This window comes from Ranitomeya imitator, chromosome 5, assembly GCF_032444005.1.
Source record: "Ranitomeya imitator isolate aRanImi1 chromosome 5, aRanImi1.pri, whole genome shotgun sequence".
Classification (NCBI taxonomy): Eukaryota; Metazoa; Chordata; class Amphibia; order Anura; family Dendrobatidae; genus Ranitomeya; species Ranitomeya imitator.
Genome location: NC_091286.1, coordinates 11732702 through 11758271, shown reverse-complemented (window position 1 = coordinate 11758271; position 25570 = coordinate 11732702). Strand labels below are relative to the sequence as shown.

At 45.4% G+C, this 25570-nt stretch overlaps 1 protein-coding gene across 1 annotated transcript in view; it reads right to left on the bottom strand.

The window, feature by feature from the left end:
* The window catches only part of DNAH8 (dynein axonemal heavy chain 8), a 239106-nt gene that overhangs the window by 198822 nt on the left and 14714 nt on the right, over window positions 1-25570 (bottom strand). The window contains exons 4-8 of the mRNA XM_069726468.1: window positions 23180-23260; window positions 18795-18911; window positions 15526-15645; window positions 9596-9737; window positions 7704-7783 (exon numbers count right to left, since the gene is read on the bottom strand). Of these exons, the coding sequence (XP_069582569.1) occupies window positions 7704-7783; window positions 9596-9737; window positions 15526-15645; window positions 18795-18911; window positions 23180-23260 (540 nt within the window). The remainder of the gene's footprint in view (window positions 1-7703; window positions 7784-9595; window positions 9738-15525; window positions 15646-18794; window positions 18912-23179; window positions 23261-25570) is intronic.

Genomic DNA, 25570 nt, shown 5'->3' with positions numbered 1-25570 from the left:
GCTTTGGGGTTGCTTTGCTGCCTCTGGCACTGGACTGTTTGACCGTGTGCATGGCATTATGAAGTCTGAAGACTACCAACAAATTTTGCAGCATAATGTAGGGCCCAGTGTGAGAAAGCTGGGTCTCCCTCAGAGGTCATGGGTCTTCCAGCAGGACAATGACCCAAAACACACTTCAAAAAGCACTAGAAAATGGTTTGAGAGAAAGCACTGGAGACTTCTAAGGTGGCCAGCAATGAGTCCAGACCTGAATCCCATAGAACACCTGTGGAGAGATCTAAAAATGGCAGTTTGGAGAAGGCACCCTTCAAATATCAGGGACCTGGAGCAGTTTGCCAAAGAAGAATGGTCTAAATCTCCAGCAGAGCATTGTAAGAAACTCATTGATGGTTACCGGAAGCGGTTGGTCGCAGTTATTTTGGCTAAAGGTTGTGCAACCAAGTATTAGGCTGAGGGTGCCAATACTTTTGTCTGGCCCATTTTTGGAGTTTTGTGTGAAATTATCAATGTTTTGCTTTTTGCTTCATTCTCTTGTGTGTTTTTTCATTTAAGACAAATTAAATGAAGATAATAATACCAAAGAATTTGTGTTTGCAATTATTTTCAGGAAGAAACTGAGTATTATCTGACAGAATTGCAGGGGTGTCAATACTTTTGGCCATGACTGTAGGGTGCCAACATCCACTGACAGGCAGGTAACATACATTATAGGGTGCCAACCTCCGCTGATAGGCAGGCAGCATACATTATAGGGTGCCAACCTCCGCTGACAGGCAGGTAACATACATTACAGGGTGCCAACCTCCGCTGACAGGCAGGCAACATACATTATATGGTGCCAACCTCCGCTGACAGGCAGGCAACATACATTACAGGGTGCCAACCTACGCTGACAAGCAGGCAACATACATTATAGGGTGCCAACATCCGCTGACAGGCAGGCAACATACATTATAGGGTGCCAACCTCCGCTGACAGGCAGGTAACATACATTATAGGGTGCCAACCTCCGCTGACAGGCAGGCAACATACATTATAGGGTGCCAACATCCGCTGACAGGCAGGCAACATACATTATAGGGTGCCAACCTCCGCTGACAGGCAGGTAACATACATTATAGGGTGCCAACCTCCGCTGACAGGCAGGCAACATACATTATAGGGTGCCAACCTCCGCTGACAGGCAGGTAACATACATTATAGGGTGCCAACCTCCGCTGACAGGCAGGTAACATACATTATAGGGTGCCAACATCCACTGACAGGCAGGCAACATACATTATAGGGTGCCGACCTCTGCTGACAGGCAGACCGCATACTTTATAGGGTGCCAACCTCCGCTAACAGGCAGACCGCATACATTATAGGGTGCCAAACTCCGCTGACAGGCAGGTAACATACATTACAGGGTGCCAACCTCCGCTGACAGGCAGGTAACATACATTATAGGGTGCCAACCTCCGCTGACAGGCAGGTAACATACATTATAGGGTGCCAACCTCATCTGATAGGCAGGCAACAAACATTTTAGGGTGCTAACCTCCCTATTGGGAGGTGCCTTAGCAACAGGGCTGTGAAGTCAATAAGCCCAACCTCTACTCCACAGCACCGCCTCACTACTGAGCATGTACATAAAGTGCAGCACAGGTTCATCTCAATTAACCCCTTCCCGACCTTTGACGCCACGTAGGCGTCATGAAAGTCGGTGCCAATCCGACCCATGACGCCTATGTGGCGTCATGGAAAGATCGCGTCCCTGCAGATCGGGTGAAAGGGTTAACTCCCATTTCACCCGATCTGCAGGGACAGGGGGAGTGGTACTTTAGCCCAGGGGGGGTGGCTTCACCCCCTTGTGGCTACGATCGCTCTGATTGGCTGTTGAAAGTGAAACTGCCAATCAGAGCGATTTGTAATATTTCACCTATTATAACTGGTGAAATATTACAATACAGCCATGGCCGATGCTGCAATATCATCGGCCATGGCTGGAAACACTAATGTGCCCCCACCCCACCGATCGCCCCCCCCCCCAGCCACCGATCTGTCCGATACACTGCTCCGGCCCCCCTCCGTCCTGTGCTCCGCTCCCCCCGTGCTCTTGTCCGCTCACCCCCGTGCTCCAATCACCCCCCCGTGCTCCAATCACCCCCCCCCCCCTGCTCTGATCGCACCCCCCTGCACTCCGATCCACCCCCCATGCTCCGATCCACACCCCCCCGTGCCCGATCCACCCCCCGCGCTCCGTTCCACCCCCCCGCGCTCCGATCCCCCCCCGCATGCTCCGACCCCCCCCCCCCCCGTGCTCCCCCCACCCCATCATACTTACCGTTCCTCCCGGGGTCCGTCCGTCTTCTCCCTGGGCGCCGCCATCTTCCAAAATGGCAGGCGCATGCGCAGTGCGCCCGCCGAATCTGCCGGCCGGCAGATTCGTTCCAAGGTGCATTTTGATCACTGAGATAGGTTATATCTCAGTGATCAAAATAAAAAAAATAGTAAATGACCCCCCCCCCCTTTGTCACCCCCATAGGTAGGGATAATAAAAAAAATTAAGAATTTTTTTTTTTCCACTAAGGTAGGGGTAGGGTTAGGGTTAGGGGTAAGGTTAGGGGTAGGGTTAGGGGTAGGGTTAGGCGTAGGGTTAGGGGTAGGGTTAGGGGTAGGGTTAGGGTACGGTATCTGCACACATATTCTGGTCCTCTGCGGATTTTTCCGCTGCGGATTTATGGCGGATTTACCGCGGTTTTTCTGCACATTTCACTGCAGTTTTACAACTGCGATTTTCTATTGGAGCAGTTGTAAAACCGCTGCGGAATCCGCAGAAAGAAGTGACATGCTGCGGAATGTAAACCCCTGCGTTTCCGTGCAGTTTTTCCGCAGCATGTGTACAGCGATTTTTGTTTCCCATAGGTTTACATTGAACTGTAAACTCATGGGAAACTGCTGCGGATCCGCAGCGTTTTCCGCAGCGTGTGCACATACCTTTAGAATTAGGCTATGTGCACACTGTGCGGATTTGGCTGCGGATCCGCAGCGGATTGGCCGCTGCGGATTCGTAGCAGTTTTCCATCAGGTTTACAGTACCATGAAAACCTATGGAAAACCAAATCCGCTGTGCCCATGGTGCGAAAAATACTGCGCGGAAACGCTGCGTTGTATTTTCCGCAGCATGTCAATTCTTTGTGCGGATTCCGCAGCGTTTTACACCTGTTCCTCAATAGGAATCCGCAGGTGAAATCCGCACAAAAAACACTGGCAATCCGCGGTAAATCCACAGGTAAAACGCAGTGCCTTTTACCCGCGGATTTTTCAAAAATGATGCTGAAAAATCTCACACGAATCCGCAACGTGGGCACATAGCCTTAGGGTTGGGTTGGAATTAGGGTTGTGGTTAGGGTTAGGGGTGTGTTGGGGTTAGGGTTGTGGTTAGGGGTGTGTTGGGGTTAGGGTTGTGATTAGGGTTATGGCTACAGTTGGGATTAGGGTTAGGGGTGTGTTGGGGTTAGTGTTGGAGGTAGAATTGAGGGGTTTCCACTGTTTAGGCACATCAGGGGTCTCCAAACGCAACATGGCGCCACCATTGATTCCAGCCAATCTTGTATTCAAAAAGTCAAATGGTGCTCCCTCACTTCCGAGCCCCGACGTGTGCCCAAACAGTGGTTTACCCCCACATATGGGGTACCAGCATACTCAGGACAAACTGCGCAACAATTACTGGCGTCCAATTTCTCCTGTTACCCTTGTGAAAATAAAAAAATGCTTGCTAAAACATCATTTTTGAGGAAAGAAAAATGATTTTTTATTTTCACGGCTCTGCGTTGTAAACGTCTGTGAAGCACTTGGGGGTTCAAAGTGCTCACCACATATCTAGATAAGTTCCTTGGGGGGTCTAGTTTCCAAAATGGGGTCACTTGTGGGGGGTTTCTACTGTTTAGGCACACCAGGGGCTCTGCAAACGCAACGTGATGCCCGCAGACCATTCCATCAAAGTCTGCATTTCAAAAGTCACTACTTCCCTTCTGAGCCCCGACGTGTGCCCAAACAGTGGTTTACCCCCACACATGGGGTATCAGCGTACTCAGGAGAAACTGGACAACAACTTTTGGGGTCAAATTTCTTCTGTAACCCTTGGGAAAATTAAAAAATTCTGGGCTAAATAATTATTTTTGAGGAAAGAAAACGTATTTATTATTTTCATGGCTCTGCGTAATAAACTTCTGTGAAGCACTTGGGGGTTCAAAGTGCTCACCGCACATCTAGATTAGTTCCTTTCAGGGTCTAGTTTCCAAAATGGGGTCACTTATGGGGGGTTTCTACTGTTTAGCCACATCAGGGTCTCTGCAAACGCAACGTGATGCCCACAGAGCATTCCATCAAAGTATGCATTTCAAAACGTCACTACTTCACTTCCGAGCCCCGGCATGTGCCCAAACAGTGGTTTACCCCCACATATGGGGTATCAGCGTACTCAGGAGAAACTGGACAACAACTTTTGGGGTCAAATTTCTCCTGTTACTCTTGGGAAAATAAAAAATTGCAGGCTAAAAGATCATTTTTGAGAAAATAAATTTTTTTTTTATTTTCATGGCTCTGCGTTATAAACTTCTGTGAAGCACTTGGGGGTTCAAAGTCCTCACCACACATCTAGATTAGTTCCTTTGGGGGTCTAGTTTCCAAAATGGTGTCATTTGTGGGGGATCTCCAATGTTTAGGCACACAGGGGCTCTCCAAACGTGACATGGTGTCCGCTAATGATTGGAGCTAATTTTCCATTTAAAAAGCCAAATGGCGTGCCTTCCCTTCCGAGCCCTGCCGTGCGTCCAAACAGTGGTTTACCCCCACATATGGGGTATCAGCGTACTCAGGACAAACTGGACAACAACATTTGGGGTCTAATTTCTCCTATTACCCTTGGCAAAATAGGAAATTCCAGGCTAAAAAATCATTTTTGAGGAAAGAAAAATTATTTTTTATTTTCATGGCTCTGCGTTATAAACTTCTGTGCAGCACCTGGGGGTTTAAAGTGCTCAATATGCATCTAGATAAGTTTCTTGGGGGGTCTAGTTTCCAAAATGGGGTCACTTGTGGGGGAGCTCCAATGTTTAGGCACACAGGGGCTCTCCAAACGCGACATTGTGTCCGCTAACAATTGGAGCTAATTTTCCATTCAAAAAGTCAAATGGCACGCCTTCCCTTCCAAAGCCCTGCCGTGTGCCCAAACAGTGGTTTACCCCCACATGTGAGGTATCGGTGTAATCAGGAGAAATTGCCCAACAAATTTTAGGATCCATTTTATCCTGTTGCCCATGTGAAAACGAAAAAATTGAGGCTAAAAGAATTTTTTTGTGAAAAAAAAGTACTTTTTCATTTTAACGGATCAATTTGTGAAGCACCTGGGGGTTCAAAGTGCTCACTATGCATCTAGATAAGTTCCTTGGGGCATCTAGTTTCCAAAATGGGGTCACTTGTGGGGGAGCTCCAATTTTTAGGCACACGGGGGCTCTCCAAACGTGACATGGTGTCCGCTAAAGAGTGGAGCCAATTTTTCATTCAAAAAGTCAAATGGCGCTCCTTCCCTTCCAAGCCCTGTCGTGCGTGCAAACAGTGGTTTACCCCCACATATGAGGTATCAGTGTACCCAGGACAAATTGGAAAACAACTTTCGTGGTTCAGTTTCTCCTTTTACCATTGGGAAAATAAAAAAATTGTTGCTAAAAGATCATTTATGTGACTAAAAAGTTAAATGTTCATTTTTTCCTTCCTTGTTGCTTCCGCTGCTGTGAAACACCTGAAGGGTTAATAAACTTCTTGAATGTGGTTTTGGGCACCTTGAGGGGTGCAGTTTTTAGAATGGTGTCACTTTTGGGTATTTTCAGCCATATAGACCCCTCAAACTGACTTCAAATGTGAGGTGGTCCCTAAAAAAAATGGTTTTGTAAATTTCGTTGTAAAAATGAGAAATCGCTGGTCAAATTTTAACCCTTATAACTTCCTAGCAAAAAAAAATTTTGTTTCCAAAATTGTGCTGATGTAAAGTAGACACGTGGGAAATGTTATTTATTAACTATTTTGTGTCACATAACTCTCTGGTTTAACAGAATAAAAATTCAAAATGTGAAAATTGCAAAATTTTCTAAATTTTCGCCAAATTTCCGTTTTTATCACAAATAAACGCAGAATTGATTGACCTAAATTTACCACTAACATGAAGCCCAATATGTCACGAAAAAACAATCTCAGAACCGCTAGGATCCGTTGAAGCGTTCCTGAGTTATTACCTCATAAAGGGACACTGGTCAGAATTGCAAAAAACGGCAAGGTCTTTAAGGTCAAAATAGGCTGGGTCATGAAGGGGTTAAAAGCCAATGCCCTTAGATCGGGAATAGAACAGACTTTTATAGGACACTGAATAACTTTCCCAAATTCTTATGAAATATTTTCCAGCACATCCTGCATTGTACTACTGTACCCAATGTATTATATATTTTAGGAGTCAGCGTTGATCCATTTTACACCGACTCCATCTCAAGACTCCTCCAAAATAGTCACCAACTCTGACTCCACAGCCCTGTTAGCAACTTTAGTTATTAGTGTGTATCCGTCTACCTACTTGTAAGGTCCCTGTACATGCGCTCTCTGAATCTGATCCTGTCCGTCCTGTCTACCTGACCCTGTTTCATACTGACCCTAATCAGCCTTGTTCGCTCCTATACCGCTACCCTCACCAGTCCAATATAAACCTGCACCTACTGAACCTATCCTGTCAGTTTCGGATCTTGTTCTGTTTACCAGCCGTGCAATCCTATAAGAAACCTGCTGTCTAACCAGCAGCTTGTCCCAGTGTTTACCAGTTCCTGGACGGTCCTGCTGCCCTGCCCCTTTGGGTGTCAGCGCCGCAGCAGCTTCGGGGGTCTGTCCGGGAGTGGCACCTGGCGTCCACCTGGGTCCAAGTCTAACTACACCATTAGGGGCTCTAGTGAGGAACCAGGTGGGAGTTTACTTACGCCCCTGCAGGCTCTCCCTGCACCAGTTTGTGCCTGGACATACTGTGAGATCCATATAGTACCATGTAATGGTGGCTCCATCACAAGCATTACGTCATAGAAGGCCTTTATTCATGTCATTATTACACTTTGAGATCATGAGACTAAACCCCAGAAATCCCAACATGGGTTACCTTAGTATATACAGTACAGTTACCTGCAGAATCTTTTTATGCATCTTGTCTTAAAAGGTTTTATATGCATACGTTAAGTGTTTGCCACATATTTTCTGTACCAAAAAACAGTGATGACAGGAAAAATACTGCACAAATATGTACATTTTTGACACATTTTTAAGTGTTTTTTTTTTCACATTCATTTGAATAGGTAAAAATGCTGCAAGCCCTGATATAATTAACATTGCAGATTTCAAATAACGCTTTGATGGTTAAAATCCACAAGAAAAAAAAAGCAGCATGTGCAGGAGATTTCAGAAGTCTCCTTCTTTTTTCTGGTACTGTAATGAGTAGCGATTTTTGCCCATGCAAAAAAATGCAATGTGTGAACAAACCCCGAGGGTTTGCTTTTGTTTAGGAATTCCGATTTATAGTGTACAATTATAAGGTAGATTATCTTCCAAACACATTACTATTGAAAACTATTACTCTTTAGTACAAAACAACCTCCATATTTCTGCATGTTCAATATTTACTGGTGTCGTACCTTACTGAATTCTACATCCTTCATCTGTTCCTCCACGACCTCGTCGAGTTCATCAACGTCGGAAAATGCAACACGTCTAGCTACAAAACAGCGACAAGAGACCGATCAGGATCTCAGTAATATAAGCCGAGACCTCAGGCTTGCAAGGTTGCATCTCCGTTCACTGAATCTTTCTTAGGGCTCATTCAGATGTCCGTTTTTTCATGTATTTCATGTATGAGTTCAATCTGTGCTTTTCGCAGATAGCACTCGTACCTATGACAATCTATTGGGCTGTTCAAATACCCACTTCTTTTGTGGACCGAGTGGTCTGTGAAAAATCACGAAGACATGTCCAATAGTGATCCAACTATCTGATCAAAATTGACAATGCAGTCTATGGGTCCGTGAAAAACATCAGCAGCAGAGAATTATTTTTTTTTTATTTTTCGATTCTCATCTGAGAAAAATTGATGAAACTCAGACCAAACTAGGATAAATCTGTGATAAAACGCAGAACAAAATCACTGCTGAACCCTGAGACCATGTGTGTAAAATAAATCGGACTTCTGAATGAGAACGCCCACCCAACATGTAAAGGAGACATTTATCAGTAAATCACCCTTTACAGCAGCTGGGTTTGGTAATTACTGTAGTTTTCTTTTAACTATGGACATTTTCTGATTTATACCCATGGCCATGTCTTGTAGTTACATTTCCAAAAATGACCATAGGACGTGCAGCCATATTGGTTGTCACTTTTGAAGCTGGTAATACTATAGCAAAGGAAAAGTTAAAGGAAAGTAGTTTAAACGTAGCCATAAATCCTATAGGATTAAAACATTGGCAGAATGCGTACATATTATAAAAAAACAACATAAAGCTTACATGTTTCGGGAAGAAAAACGCTTAATCAGCTACATTTTTCTACCCAAAATGAATAAATTTAAGATTAAAGTTTAAGATGAAAAGCTACGTTTTATCTCCTTTCCTTTGGTGCTGGAGAACATCCCCTTTTGGGCCATTGAGAGACAAGTAATACGGCTGCATTTCTTTTTATCACCTGTGCAAAAACGGCTACTGTAACAAAAAAAACACAGAACAATGTTATATTCTTGTAAGTGACAAAGACGTTACTACCAAACTGCAGATGAAAAACTAACCTGTCACTGACTAATATTTGCCACCGGGTAAATATCCAAATTCACTAATAACTCAAATGTCCAGGATCAGGTATTAACAGTTTCACAAGTCTAAACTGGTAATAAAATTTATATTATTTGTCAAATCACTCTTGCTATGTTTAGGCCATGTTCACAACAATGCACCCAGAATAATTTTTTTTCCACCATGTTTTTTTTTAATTAGAAACACAGTTAAAAAGGAAACCATCTTATTGCGATTTTGGAAATTTGCAGCAAAAAATGTAGTACAATTTCATCGTGTGAACATGGCGTTCTTGTTATCTTGCTCACTACAATGGATGACTCCCGCTCATCCTCTGAATGTATCTGGCTGTACATTATCCACTGCTAATCCAAGACCCATGTAGATACTAAGCCCTCGTGGGCAGCGTTGGACCCTCCTTGTTTTGACCTTTCTTTGTATTGCTAAATGACTGCAAGACAAAAGTGGCTCGGTGAATAAAACATTGACATTTTGGGTCCATGGCCAGGAAAGAGCTCAGTCCCATTGGGAACCTGTGAGCTGAAATACAGAAACAATGAGCTGATGGGAATTTAGAAAGTTACCGTAATTTGGATTTATAAATAATTCCACTGCATTATATTACTGATCCTGCACCGGTTTTCATGTACAGAACACTCACTATGTTTGACTCTACTCATATGTGACTTTCATTCATAAGTAAAAACGTTGTAAGTCTAAGCGCTGTTCTGTAGCAGACGTCCTACCTTTATTTTTGCTCACTTTCTCCTTCTTTGTTGGGTGTTTTGGGACGTGTACAGCTTGAAAAGTGCCAATGATGTCCTTCACAGCTCGCTCTATCAGTTCACTTCTGTGGTTCAAATATTTTGCCATTTCTTTAGTGTAAATCTGAACATAATGAACATCCACAGTTATGGTCATCGCTTCTGCTCAGGAGAACCTGTGGCCATGCCACTTACATCTTAAGGTACCGTCACACATAACGATATCGTTAACGATATCGTTGCTTTTTGTGACGTAGCAACGATATCGTTAAGGAAATCGTTATGTGTGACAGCGACCAACAATCAGGCCCCTGCTGGGAGATCGTTGATCGCTGAGGAAAGTCCAGAACTTTATTTTGTCGCTGGACTTCCCGCAGACATCGCTGAATCGGTGTGTGTGACGCCGATCCAGCGATGTCTTCACTGGTAACCAGGGTAAACATCGGGTTACTAAGTGCAGGGCCGTGCTTAGTAACCCGATGTTTACCCTGGTTACCAGCGTAAACGTAAAAAAAAAAAACACTACATACTTACCTTACGTGTCTGTCCCCGGCGCTCTGCTTCCCTGCACTGGCTGTGAGCGTCGGCCAGCCGGAGAGCAGAGCGGTGACGTCACCGCTCTGCTTTCCGGCTGGCCGGCGCTGACAGTGCAGAGGAAAGCAGAGAGCCGGAGGACAGACACGGAAGGTAAGTATGTAGTGTTTGTTTTTTTACATTTACGCTGGTAACCAGGGTAAACATCGGGTTACTAAGCGCAGCCCTGCGCTTAGTAACCCGATGTTTACCCTGGTTACCCAGGGACTTTGGCATCGTTGGTCGCTGGAGAGCTGTCTGTGTGACAGCTCTCCAGCGACCAAACAGCGACGCTGCAGCGATCGACATCGTTGTTGGTATCGCTGCAGCGTCGCTTAGTGTGACGGTACCTTTACTTGTGATGTATACCTCTCCATGCAGCACCACAGAGCACATTGTCAGCTCATATCACATTCAGTAGATTATTCTATAAACTCTCCGCTGCAGTCTGATTTCTGGAGTAGTTTTTTTTACTAAAGATGTTACACATGTGTTACACAAGTCCTGTATATCAAGTTCAAACAATGTAAAATTGTGTAAGAATCAAGCATCTTCCACATTGGCCGAGGAGCGGTCAGAGCAAACGTGGGATTGTCAGTGAGCTGCAATTCATGGAAACCAGAATCCTAACAATACGAGGTGATGTAAGGTGTCAGGACATCACGCTCTGTCATGGAACAAGGTAACTTACAAATTAACATCTTCCCTCTTACCAGCAAAAAGTATTACTGGAAATCACCAATTGTTACCCAAGTGTTTGCCTATTATGGTTACACCCCACATCCATTCCCCTGGTCAGACTCTGCCCTTTGTGACAAGTTATTTCTCATTAATAGAATTGGGAGATGCAAGAGCACTAGGAGGCTGACACGTGGAGGATGACACCAGGAGGCTGACACTAGGAGGCTGACACTAGGAGGCTGACACTAGGAGGATGACACTAGGAGGCTGACACGTGGAGGCTGACACTAGGAGGCTGACACGTGGAGGATGACACCAGGAGGCTGACACCAGGAGGCTGACACTAGGAGGCTGACACTAGGAGGATGACACTAGGAGGCTGACACGTGGAGGCTGACACTAGGAGGCTGACACGTGGAGGCTGACACCAGGAGGCTGACACTAGGAGGATGACACTAGGAGGCTGACACGTGGAGGATGACACCAGGAGGCTGACACTAGGAGGCTGACACTAGGAGGCTGACACTAGGAGGATGACACTAGGAGGCTGACACGTGGAGGCTGACACTAGGAGGCTGACACGTGGAGGCTGACACCAGGAGGCTGACACTAGGAGGATGACACTAGGAGGCTGACACGTGGAGGATGACACTAGGAGGCTGACACGTGGAGGCTGACACCAGGAGGCTGACACTAGGAGGCTGACACCAGGAGGCTGACACTAGGAGGCTGACACCAGGAGGCTGACAAATGAGGCTGACACCAGGAGGCTGACACTAAAAGGCTGACACCAGGAGTCTGAAACTAGGAGGCAGACACTAGAAGGCTGACACGTGGAGGCTGACACGACACTAGGAGGCTGACACGTGGAGACTGACACTAGGAGGCTGACACCAGGAGGATGACACTAGGAGGCTGACACCAGGAGGCTGATACCAGGAGGTTGACACTAGGAGGTTGACACATGGAGGTTGACACTAGGAGACTGACACTAGGAGGCAGACACTAGGAGGCTGACACCAGGAGGCTGACACAAGGAGACTGACACGTGGAGGCTGACACCAGGAGGCTGACACAAGGAGGCTGACACTAGGAGGCTAACACCAGGAGACTGACACTAGGAGGCTGACACTAGGAGGCTGACACTAGGAGGCTAACACCAGGAGACTGACACTAGGAGGCTGACACTAGGAGGCTAACACCAGGAGGCTGACACTAGGAGGCTGACACTAGGAGGCTAACACCAGGAGACTGACACTAGGAGGCTGACACTAGGAGGCTAACACCAGGAGGCTGACACAAGGAGGCTGACACTAGGAGGCTGACACTAGGAGGCTAACACCAGGAGACTGACACTAGGAGGCTGACACTAGGAGGATGACACCAGGAGGCTGACTCCAGGAGGCTGACACTAGAAGGCTGACACGTGGAGGCTGACACTAGGAGGCTGACAACAGGAGGCTGATACTAGGAGGCTGACACATGAGGCAGACACCAGGAGGCTGAAACTAGGAGGCAGACACTAGAAGCCTGACACGTGGAGGCTGACACTAGGAGGCTGACACCAGGAGACAGACACTAGGAGGCTGACACGTGGAGACTGACACTAGGAGGCTGACACCAGGAGGATGACACTAGGAGGCTGATACCAGGAGGATGACACCAGGAGGCTGATACCAGGAGGTTGACACTAGGAGGTTGACACATGGAGGCTGACACTAGGAGACTGACACCAGGAGGCTGACACTAGGAGGCAGACACTAGGAGGCTGACACCAGGAGGCTGACACAAGGAGACTGACACGTGGAGGCTGACACCAGGAGGCTGACACTAGGAGGCTGACACCAGGAGGCTGACACTAGGAGGCTGATACGTGTAGGCTGACACAAGGAGACTGACACGTGGAGGCTGACACTAGGAGGCTGACAGCAGAAGGCTGACACCAGGAGGCTGACACCAGGAGACTGACACCAGGAGACTGACACCAGGAGGTTGACACTAGGATGTTGACAGCAGAAGGCTGACACCAGGAGGCTGACACCAGGAGACTGACACCAGGAGGCTGACACCAGGAGGTTGACACTAGGAGGTTGACACATGGAGGCTGACACCAGGAGGATGACACTAGGAGACTGACACCAGGAGGGAGACACCAGGAGGCTGACACTAGGAGGCTGACACGTGGATGCTGACACAAGGAGACTGACACAAGGAGACTGACACGTGGAGGCTGACACCAGGAGGCTGACACTAGGAGACTGACACGTGGAGGCTGACACCAGGAGGCTGACACCAAGAGGCTGACACTAGGAGACTGACAGCAGAAGGCTGACACCAGGAGGCTGACACCAGGAGACTGACACTAGGAGGTTGACACATGGAGGCTGACACCAGGAGGATGACACTAGGAGGATGACACCAGGAGGCTGACACCAGGAGGTTGACACTAGGAGCTTGACACATGGAGGCTGACACTAGGAGGATGACACTAGGAGACTGACACCAGGAGGCAGACACCAGGAGGCTGACACTAGGAAGCTGACACTAGGAGACTGACACCAGGAGGCAGACACCAGGAGGCTGACACTAGGAAGCTGACACTAGGAAAATGACACCATGAGGCTGACACTAGGAGCCTGACACTAGGTGGCTGACACCAGGAGGCTGACACTAGAAGGCTGATACTAGGAGGCTGACACTAGGAGGCTGACACGTGGAGGCAGACACTAGGAGGCTGACACTAGGAGGCAGACACTAGGTGGCTGACACTTGGAGGCTGACACGAGGCGGCTGAGATGTGGAGGCTGACACTAGGAGGCTGACACGTGGAGGCAGACACTAGTAGGCTGATACTAACAGGCTGACACTAGGAGGCTGACAATAGGAGGCTGACAATAGGAGGCCGACACTAGGAGGATGACACTAGGAGGCTGACACTAGAAGGCTGACACCAGGAGGCTGATACCAGGAGGCTGATACCAGGAGGCTGACACTAGGAGGCTGACACTCTGTGAAATAGTGTTAGCTCTTTCTGGTGCACTTTTCCCACTCCTCAGACAGGACGCAGCTCAGTTCAGGTTATATAGTTTTAGCCTAGAGCCCATAAAAGGTGGACATGACCTGTTTTAGGTCTGCTGAACTATTTTTTTCCCTTTTTTTCTATATAAATGTTCCTAGTGGAGCAGACGTCTTTTACGTTATGCTGACCATCCTAGAGAGGGCACAGTATGTACCTGCTGTGGACAGCCTGTCATCATGGTTCACCCATCCCACCCAACTACTGCAATAGCGGAGTGCCGGTGATCAACTATCGGCTCCCTCCCATAACTTTCGGCTCCCTCCCATAACTTTCCATTGGCTTGCTAGGGTCTATCCAATGGGGGTCTCCCTCCTCCATATTCCCTCGGGCCATCCTTCCCCCAAGCTCTCTTTTTTACGGCCACTTTGGTTGTGTCCTGTACTTTCTTGCTGATTTTCTGTGGCTCGCTTCTGGAGCTACAGTGATCTGTTTCGCTCAGTTCCAGTGGTGTTTTCAGCCTTTATAGAGCCCCCAAAATTGCCATCTCTCCCCCGGACTGAAAGCCTCTCTTTTTCCAGCCTCCAGCCCACCTCTGTCAGCTTCCACACCGAGGGCACTGCCAGACAGCCTCATTTAATTGAGACCCCAACTTTACTCACATTTGTTCGGTTTATAGGATGACCTGGTGCCCCCTTTGAACCCCTATGTCTAGTTCAGGGATGATGGTTAGAGAGCCGACTTTTTCTCACCTGAAGTGTTTTTTGTGCTTTTTACTTTAGTACGGGCTTATCTTTCCCCTGCTCCAGGCTGTGTCTTCACTTCTGCAGATTCCCTTGCTGCCTCTTTTCATTACCCTGGCACTTTCTTTTCCATAAGCCTCTTCCAGATGGAAGATCCAGTGGCCTTCTGATACCAGCACCATTTGCAGGACACAGATCCGTGGCTTTATAGTAATGGTAGGCTCTCTTCTGTGCCTATCTTCATATTTTCCAGGCACCATGTCCTCTTCCTGGGGAGGCAGGCTGCCTGTGCAATGGTTACTTATGTCATTTCTTCACAAACATCTACCACCTTTCTAGGTCCAGTGCCGGGACCCTCTGCACGTGCACCAGGTAACCAGGCCAAACTCTCCCAATCTATGGTTGATTCTCTACAATGTTTGCCAGCAGAGCTTGCCCGTCAGTGTTTACTTGCTTAAGTGGATCCCACAACTTTCTCGGACACAGAACTTGAGGATCCCGGACGACAGCGCCCCAATAACAACTGCACGTGTGTTGTAGTAATCCAGTGCAACACAGAGAAATGAAGCTTTGAAGCTGCATGTAAATTAGCGTAAATGTGCATTGGGGGCGTCTCACACACAGGATTACTACAGGACACGACTCCTTTCTAATGCTCTGAGACCGCTGCAACCACTCCATTACTTTCATAAGTGAAAACATCCTGACACGTTCCCTTTAATGTTATTTCAGTTATTGGCCACCTCTAAACAGAAATGATCAATAGGTTATTGGTCTAAGATTCTCCAGAAAGGGATCAGGATGTCTCCCGTTGTCCTGTACATGTGCAGCATGTGTCTGTGCCGATACACGGCATAGTGGATGATATCTACACTGACAGATTCATCTGTGCACATTACCTCATTACTAGCAAGCAGATTTTCTACTGTGTCCGGTCCGTCATCAGGAAGAACGATGAGTAAGGTCTCTGCGATATCCTTCAGGAGAACATCGATGCGAAGTCTATGGATGTCATTCACCTGTGGATATTAGAAATGGATGTGTTCACACATTGCGGCTGCGCTGTGATTAACTGCTGCAACCGAGACGAAAAAACATAAGGTTTTCAGTGAATTGCATATTTACCGCAAATGTAACAATAAAATGTACAGTTACAAGGTATGAACGTGGCCTTAGGCCGCACAAAAAGCAAAATCACATCATATTCCTAGCCTTTTATTAATTGAAAACAAATGTACAGTTGAAACCTGAAGTTTCCATACACGATACAAAGAGACACATCTGCAGGTTTTTCTCAATGTCTTTAATGAAATCAAAATAAACCTTTCCCGTTTTAGGCCAATTAGGATTACTATGATTATTAATATTTGCCAAATGCCTGAATCATGAGAGAGAGAAGGTTTTAAGGCATTTTTATTACTTACTACAAAGACAAAAGATTCCATACACTAAGATTACTATGCCATTAAAGAATTCTGGACTGCCCATATGATGATGTCATGGGTTTGGAAGCTGCTGATCGTTTTTTTGGCAACATCTCAGTTAGAGACACACCTGTGGATGTATTTTAATGCACACCTGAAACACAATGCTTCTTTGTGTAGCATCATGGGAAAGTCTCAAGAAATGAGCCAAGATATGAGGAAGAGAATTGTCGACTTACACAAGACTGGCTCATCCTTGGCTACAATTTCAAGATACCTGAAGGTGCCTTGTTCATCTGTACAATCAAGATGGGAATGTCCAGCCATCATACCGCTCAGGAAGGAGATGGGTTCTGTGTCCCAGAGATGAACGTGTTTTGATACGACATTTGCACATCAACCCAAGGACAAAAGCAAAAGACCATGTGAAGATAATGGAGGAAGCTGGAAAGATTGTGTTAATATCCACAGTGAAACGAGTACTGTATCAACATGGGCTGAAAGGCCACTCTGCCAGGAAGAAGCCAATACTCCAAAAGAAACAGAAAAAAAACAGATTCAAGTTTGTAAATGCACACAGGAACAAAGACCTTAATTTTTGGTTCATGTCCTGTGGTCCGATTAAACTAAAATTGAACTTTTTGGGCACAATGACCATCGTTACATTTGGAGGAAAAAGCTTGGAAGCCTAAGAACACCATCCCCACTGTGAAACATGGTAGTGGCAGCATCATGTTATTGTTTTGCTGCAGGAGGGACTGGTGCACTTCACAAAATAGATGGCATCATGAGAAAAGAAGATTATGTGGCAATACTGAAGCAACATCTCAAGACATCAGCCAGGAAGTTAGAGCTTGGGCAGAAATGGCTCTTCCAAATGGACAATGACAAGAAGCATACTGCCAAAATGGTAACAAAGTGGCTTCAGGATAACAAAGTCAATGTTTTGGAGCTGCCATCACAAAGCCCTGATCTCAAACCTATTGAAAATTTATGGGCAAATCTGAAAAGTCCGGTGCGAGCAAGGCGACCTACAAACTGGCACCAGTTACACCAGTGTTGTCAGGAGGAATGGACCCAGTTTCCAACCATCTATTGTGAGAAGATTGTGGAAGGAGATCCCTGCAGATGTGTCTTTATAGTGGATGGAAACTTCTGGTTTCAGCTGTATCTCTAACAAAATCCCTTAGTGTTACAGTTACTTAGCTAAAAAGATCAGATGTGATATAACCGGAGACATAAATCAGTAATATAACTATAGAGAAGACACATCCAGGCCAGTACAGGGAGATGTGCATGGAGGGCAGAAACTGGTACTCCGCGCAGCTTCCAGATCGGCAGAAAAAAAAGCTGACTCCGTTTTCTGCAGGTTTACCAATGACAGGAATTTTTGGTGGGTAAACTTTTCTTTTTGTTTTACCAACACTCATTAATGAGACCAGCTGCGTACAGAAGGCTTCATTCACACATCCGTGACACACATATCAGTATCTCGAAAACCACTCAGACCCATAGAAGACAACTGATGTAATCACACATCTGTTAAAATCACGGATCCGTGAGTGTGATACATGAGACTCAGCCGCGTTCTTATCCTGATGGTATTTGTGCATCAGACTCGACCATTCAAGTCTATGGGGAGACACAGACAAGTACAAAGCCTTCCTATTTGTTTCCATATTGTACTTTACAGTTCTGCTGCTTTGTGATAAACTTGAATAAAACAAGAACTTTAAAGTGTTTTCTTTTATTGGCTGGAAGCGAACATAAGAGAGAAAAATGGAAGCAAATAGGAAGCAGCTAGGATGAGATCAGAGATAAAAATTGGTCCGATTCTCTTGGACGGTAAGGCCAGTCTCACACGTCCAGATAATTCCGGTACCGGATAAAACGGTACTGGAGTTATCCGTGTCCGTGTGCTCACGTAGGTCATCCGTGTGATGTCCGTGAGTACGTTTTTAGGGTCCGTGTGCTGTCCGTTTGCTATACGTGTGTCCGTGTATTGCAACAATTTTTACAATTTTAACCCTATGACAGGAAAAACGCACACGGACGGCACACGGACAGCATCTGTGTGCGGTACATGTTTACACTGACCGATTGACTTTAATGGGTCCGTGTGATCCGTGCTCTCCCACGAACACTGACATGTCTCCGTGTTTTGCAAATGGACACACGGTCCGTGAAAACACGCTGACATGTGCAGAGAAACATTTATTTTAATGTGTCTACGTGAGTCAGTGTCTCCGGTACGTGAGGAAACTGTCACCTCACGTACCGGAGCCACTGATGTGTGAAACCGGCCTAAGACAGAGACGTATGACTCCTGTCTTACTGGTACACAGCTCTCTCCCGAAGGGATGAAAACAAATGTATAGGAAAGAAAACTATAGAGCGTGCACATTGCACATAAACCTTCAGTATGCGCAGTGTCGATAGTACGGAGCAAGCAGCCCTGTAATGGAGAGTTCTGGGAGGTTGTATAGGAGTAGAGTACAATACACTGCAGCTCTGCAAATGGTGAAGATGGGGAGAAACAATTGGACTATTCATTCACTTATAAGCAACACTCCAGGCCAGCTCTCTGTACATTGTGCATATGTGTATACACACATATATATATATACACACACACCTATATATATACACCCACGCATACATACACATGCAGTGACATATTAATACAGTGTAATTTCAGCTGTCTTTATGTAACATGTCATTATTTATCTTATCCTCTCCATTACCTTATTTACAACCTTGCTGATCACTTGAAGATTTGCATCTAAAGCTTCAAAGAAGTGCTCGAGGGAAACAGACGACCATGTGAAAGCTGTGAGGCCCTTACATAAAATGCACTCGATCTATAAAATATTTTACAGAAAAACAGTCAGTTTTTAATTCACTGTATGAGGCAAAGCATGTTGGCAGCTCTGTCTACAACATCAGACATGGAATCCAAACAGGAGGGTCTGGAAGTACAAGACACTGAACACCTGAGCTCCCTCCAGAGCAGAAATGATTATGACCTTGGTTTTCTGTGAACATGTTACGTCACACTGCTATTCCTGGTCGGTAAGGCTACTTTCACATTAGCGTCGGCCCGTCGCAGTGCGTCGGTCCGACGCATCCTGTGACAACGCAGCACAACGGGGGCAGCGGATGCATTATTACAACGCATCCGCTGCCCCATTGTGAGTTGCGGGGAGGTGGGGGCGGAGTTCCGGCCACGCATGCGCGGTCGGAAATGGCAGACACGACGCACAAAAAAACGTTAGGCTACTTTCACACTAGCGTCGTACGACGCACGTCGCAATGCGTCGTTTTGGTGAAAAAAACGCATCCTGCAAAGTTGGCTGCAGGATGCGTTTTTTCCCCATGGACTAACATTAGCGACGCATTGCCACACGTCGCAACCGTTGTGCGACGTTTGCGTCGTGTTGTGGCGGACCGTCGGAACAAAAAAACGTTACATCTAACTTTGTTTGTGCGTCGCGTCCGCCATCTCCGACCGCGTATGCGTGGCCGGAACTCCGACCCCTCAACTCACAATGGGGCAGCGGTTGCGTTGTAATAATGCAACCGCTGCCCCCGTTGTGCTGCGTTGTCACAGGATGCGTCGGTACGTCGGCCCGACGCACTGCGACGGGCCGACGCTAGTGTGAAAGTAGCCTTACATGTAACGTTTTTTTGTTCCGACGGTTCGCCACAACACGACGCAATCGTCGCACGACGGTTGCGACGTGTGGCAATACGTTGCAAATGTTAGTCTATGGGGAAAAAACGCATCCTGCAGCCAACTTTGCAGGATGCGTTTTTTCACCAAAACGACGCATTGCAACGTGCGTCGTACGACGCTAGTGTGAAAGTAGCCTAACCAGGCGATATTTTTTGTAATTAATGTTCGTTAGTAAAATTAGCTATATGCAGCTGCCCGCTGTTTTCTTAAAGGGACACTGTCACCTGGATTTGGAGGGAATAATCTTCAGCCATGGAGGCGGGGTTTTGGGGTTTTTGATTCACCCTTTCCTTACCTGCTGGCTGCATGCTGGCTGCAATATTGGATTGAAGTTCATTCTCTGTCTTAAATAGTACATGCCTGCGCAAGGCAAGATTGCCTTGCGCAGGAATGTACTACGGAGGACAGAGAATGAACTTCAATCCAATATTGCAGCCAGCATGCAGCCAGTGGGTAAGGAAAGGGTGAATCAAAAACCCAAAAACCCCGCCTCCATGGCTGAAGATTGTTCCCTCCAAATCCAGGTGACAGTGTCCCTTTAACCCTCCGTCACATACAACTGATCTGACAGGCACTTCTCTTTTACTTTCATTTCTCCTTCCTCACCAGATTGTGAGGAAACCCCCTCCCTCCAGGTAGTCTCCTGTCTCTTGAAGGTCTGTGAAACCTGACATCACAGTTGGATTTCAGAGCTTCAGGGGAGAGGATATAGCTGCACAGATCTCTCAGGCTCATTGTATGTGAATACGTCACATTCAGTAAGGTTGGTATTTTATGTTTTTATTCATCACAATAGTTTATTTAGCTTGTTTTATGAATGTATAGCACAAAATGTGAGGATATTTCATAGAAATAAGGGAGATTTTATAAAAGAAAGTGTGCTGCTCAGGCATATACAGTAGTTCCCTAACATATTCCTTCTCTTGCTTCAGATTATCTGCTGAAATGGAGAGGAAAATGTACAATTTATCCAAACAGCTTGATGTTGAGGAAGTAACAAACATGCTGTTAGATGATAGAGACCTCACACTGAATGAGGATTTAGGAGAGGAAAGTGAGATTGATTCTCATGATGAGGTGGAAGAATGTGTCCTGGATTCTGAAACAGAGCAAGATGGTGACAGTGGTGAGGATGAAGAAGTTGGATCATATTATATTGGAAAAGATAAAAATACTAAATGGAACAAGAAGCCATTCCATAAAAAACGTAGGGAACCTTTAAACATTATTACTCACCTTCCTGCAGTAATAGGAACTGCACGTAATGCAAAAACTGCAGTTGAATGCTGGAACAGTATATTTACAGATGACATTCTGGACTCTATTGTCACATATACCAACCAATATATAGACATTATAAAGGACAAGTACATCTGCAACAGAACCATCAAGCCCACAGATGAAATAGAACTGCGTGCTTTTTTTGGATTACTGTACCTTGCAGGAGCTTATAGGGCAAATAGACAAAGTTTGGAGGAACTTTGGGGTAAAGATGGGGATGGAGTTGAAAAATTTAGCCTTGTTATGTCCATAAACAGATTCAAGATTCTAATTCGTTGCCTTCGGTTTGACGACAGAACTACCCGAACCGAACGCAAAACACATGACCGACTTGCTCCAATTCGTGATATATTTCAAAGATTTGTTGTAAACTGTAAGCAAAGTTATTACCCTGGAGAGAATCTCACTATTGACGAAATGCTCCCTGGTTTTCGTGGTAGATGTGCCTTTTGTCAATATATTCCATCAAAGCCAAACAAATATGGAATAAAAATTTATGCCCTTGTTGATGCCAGTAAGACCTACACTTACAACCTGGAAGTTTATGCAGGAAAACAACCAGAAGGTCCTTACTGTGTGAGCAACAAACCCATTGATGTTGTAAAAAGACTGGCTGAACCCTTATTTGGATCGGGTCGCAATATTACAGCTGACAATTGGTTTACAAGTTGTGATCTGATTGATTATCTGAAAATTCAGAAGCTGTCATATGTGGGAACTGTAAGAAAAAACAAAAGGGAATTGCCGCCACAGTTTGTAAGTGTGAAAGAGAAACAACAGTACAGCAGTATGTTTGCATTCCATAATGGAAAGGCTTTAGTTTCCTATGTACCACATGCCAAAAAAATCGTACTTCTTCTATCAACACTTCATGATGATGCTGCCATCGATCCTGGGACTGGGGCAGAAAAAAACCCGGAGATAATTACATTTTACAATGCCACCAAAGGGGGTGTGGATACAGCAGATCAGATGTGCTCCACTTTCAACGTCAGCAGAAACATCAAACGCTGGCCAATGGTCATATTTTTTGCTATGTTGAATTTGGGTGGTATAAATTCACAAGTAATTTATCTTGAAAACAAGCTTGAACCACTCCGTAGACGATTGTATCTGAAAAAATTGGCCCATGAACTAGTACTTGGAGAGCTACGCAGGAGAAGCGTGAAAACAATCGGTATCCCCTCTCGCCTTCAAGTTCAGCTCAAAAGGTTCCGCCCAGAAGATGATGGTGAAAAGTCACCATCTGCACCACCTCACAAAAGAAGGAGATGCACCACCTGCCAAACGGAAAGCGGAACCAGAAGGCTTTCAAATTATGAATGTCTCAAATGTCATAAAGCAATTTGCCTGACACATGCAAAAATGGTGTGTAATTCTTGCTATTTGCTCTGCAAGTGTGACTTTTCTGGGGAAACCTCAGCATCTACTTCTGATTGAATATGTTTTTAATAGTACTTAAGGTACCTTAAAATTAAGTTTGTGTTCAAAAATTTTCTTTGTACATTTTTTTGAGAGAGTCGAACTGGGGACTATTTGGCGGGAGTTTTGAAAAGTTTGTATTTCATAGTTATTAGTTTTATGTTAAGTAAATGTTTTTTTTGCAACTGATTACGTGTAGTCTCTTTTATTACATCCCTATGAAGGTCACTGATCACTTTTAGAGCACTGAAATTGCAAACATTAGATATTATAGGTATTTTTCCAGCAGGCGCCTGACAGGCACATTGTATGTGAACTCGTTAGTCCGAATATTGTATGTGACGGAGGGTTAAGTATAGAGGTGATAGGTTCTTTAAGGAACATGGCCGTCAGTCCTTGTGGGGGCATCACAACCACGGAGCAGATCTCCTACACCTCTTACTGCTCCAGCGATTGTTCCCTCCTCATGCTGACGCTTTCCATCACTCGACTTATTTCTTGCCTTATCCCTAAGTCTTTTGTGCATAAATATGCGATTCTTCAGATGTCGTTTATATTATGTCTGACGCCTGATGAAGCCGATATGTCATCCTCTTCCAGGGAGCTAATAAAAGGTAACAATTACTGTGGACTCTGCTTTTTCTATCAGCTGGATAGACAGTAACTATATTAATCATCCCTCCTCCTCACCTTTCTTAATTTATCAGATAACAAATCTGAAAACACAGGGAGGATCTGATCACAAAGAGTCTGGTACGTCTTCATTAACTTCTGTTTGTATAACCGAAAGAAGAGAAGAAGTGTTACTTTACTATTGCTTACATTAAAGGATTTGTGTACAATAATATAATGTGATAATAATGTCAGAGTTTATTTACTGTGAATCTTATATAGCAGAGTCATAAGAAGCCACAAATGCAGCCTCCAAAGGTTCAAGGATATTTTTTCTATGGAAGGTGTATGGTGTGAAGTAAGTCTTTCTCCTGTGGCTGCACCCCATACCCTAAGGCCTCTTTCACATGTACCGAAGACACTGACACACATAGCCTCATTCCAGGGAATGGGTCTGTGCACATGTCAGTGTGTTTGCACGGACCGTGTGACCCACATGTACAGGTCCTTCTCAAAAAATTAGCATATAGTGTTAAATTTCATTATTTACCATAATGTAATGATTACAATTAAACTTTCATATATTATAGATTCATTATCCACCAACTGAAATTTGTCAGGTCTTTTATTGTTTTAATACTGATGATTTTGGCATACAACTCCTGATAACCCAAAAAACCTGTCTCAATAAATTAGCATATCAAGAAAAGGTTCTCTAAACGACCTATTACCCTAATCTTCTGAATCAACTAATTAACTCTAAACACATGCAAAAGATACCTGAGGCTTTTATAAACTCCCTGCCTGGTTCATTACTCAAAACCCCCATCATGGGTAAAGGTACCGTCACACTAGACGATATCGCTAGCGATCCGTGACGTTGCAGTGTCCTCGCTAGCGATATCGTCCAGTGTGACAGGCAGCAGCGATCAGGCCCCTGCTGTGCTGTCGCTGGTCGGGGAAGAAAGTCCAGAACTTTATTTGGTCGCTGGACTCCCCGCAGACATCGCTGAATCGGCGTGTGTGACACCGATTCAGCGATGTCTTCACTGGTAACCAGGGTAAACATCGGGTAACTAAGCGCAGGGCCGCGCTTAGTAACCCGATGTTTACCCTGGTTACCAGCGTAAAAAAACAAACACTACATACTTACATTCAGCTGTCTGTCCCTTGCCGTCTGGTTCCTGCACTGACTGCTGGCCTTAAAGTGAAAGCAGAGCACAGCCACTGCGGTGAGTCACCGCTGTGTGACTCACTGCTGTGCTGTGCTTTCACTTTCACATTACGGCCAGCAGTCAGTGCAGGAACCAGACGGCAAGGGACAGACAGCTGAATGTAAGTATGTACTGTTTGTTTTTTTACGCTGGTAACCAGGGTAAACATCGGGTTACTAAGCGCGGCCCTGCGCTTAGTAACATAGTAACATAGTAACATAGTTAGTAAGGCCGAAAAAAGACATTTGTCCATCCAGTTCAGCCTATATTCCATCATAATAAATACCCAGATCTACGTCCTTCTACAGAACCTAATAATTGTATGATACAATATTGTTCTGCTCCAGGAAGACATCCAGGCCTCTCTTGAACCCCTCGACTGAGTTCGCCATCACCACCTCCTCAGGCAAGCAATTCCAGATTCTCACTGCCCTAACAGTAAAGAATCCTCTTCTATGTTGGTGGAAAAACCTTCTCTCCTCCAGACGCAAAGAATGCCCCCTTGTGCCCGTCACCTTCCTTGGTATAAACAGATCCTCAGCGAGATATTTGTATTGTCCCCTTATATACTTATACATGGTTATTAGATCGCCCCTCAGTCGTCTTTTTTCTAGACTAAATAATCCTAATTTCGCTAATCTATCTGGGTATTGTAGTTCTCCCATCCCCTTTATTAATTTTGTTGCCCTCCTTTGTACTCTCTCTAGTTCCATTATATCCTTCCTGAGCACCGGTGCCCAAAACTGGACACAGTACTCCATGTGCGGTCTAACTAGGGATTTGTACAGAGGCAGTATAATGCTCTCATCACGTGTATCCAGACCTCTTTTAATGCACCCCATGATCCTGTTTGCCTTGGCAGCTGCTGCCTGGCACTGGCTGCTCCAGGTAAGTTTATCATTAACTAGGATCCCCAAGTCCTTCTCCCTGTCAGATTTACCCAGTGGTTTCCCGTTCAGTGTGTAATGGTGATATTGATTCCCTCTTCCCATGTGTATAACCTTACATTTATCATTGTTAAACCTCATCTGCCACCTTTCAGCCCAAGTTTCCAACTTATCCAGATCCATCTGTAGCAGAATACTATCTTCTCTTGTATTAACTGCTTTAGATAGTTTTGTATCATCTGCAAATATCGATATTTTACTGTGTAAACCTTCTACCAGATCATTAATGAATATGTTGAAGAGAACAGGTCCCAATACTGACCCCTGCGGTACCCCACTGGTCACAGCGACCCAGTTAGAGACTATAC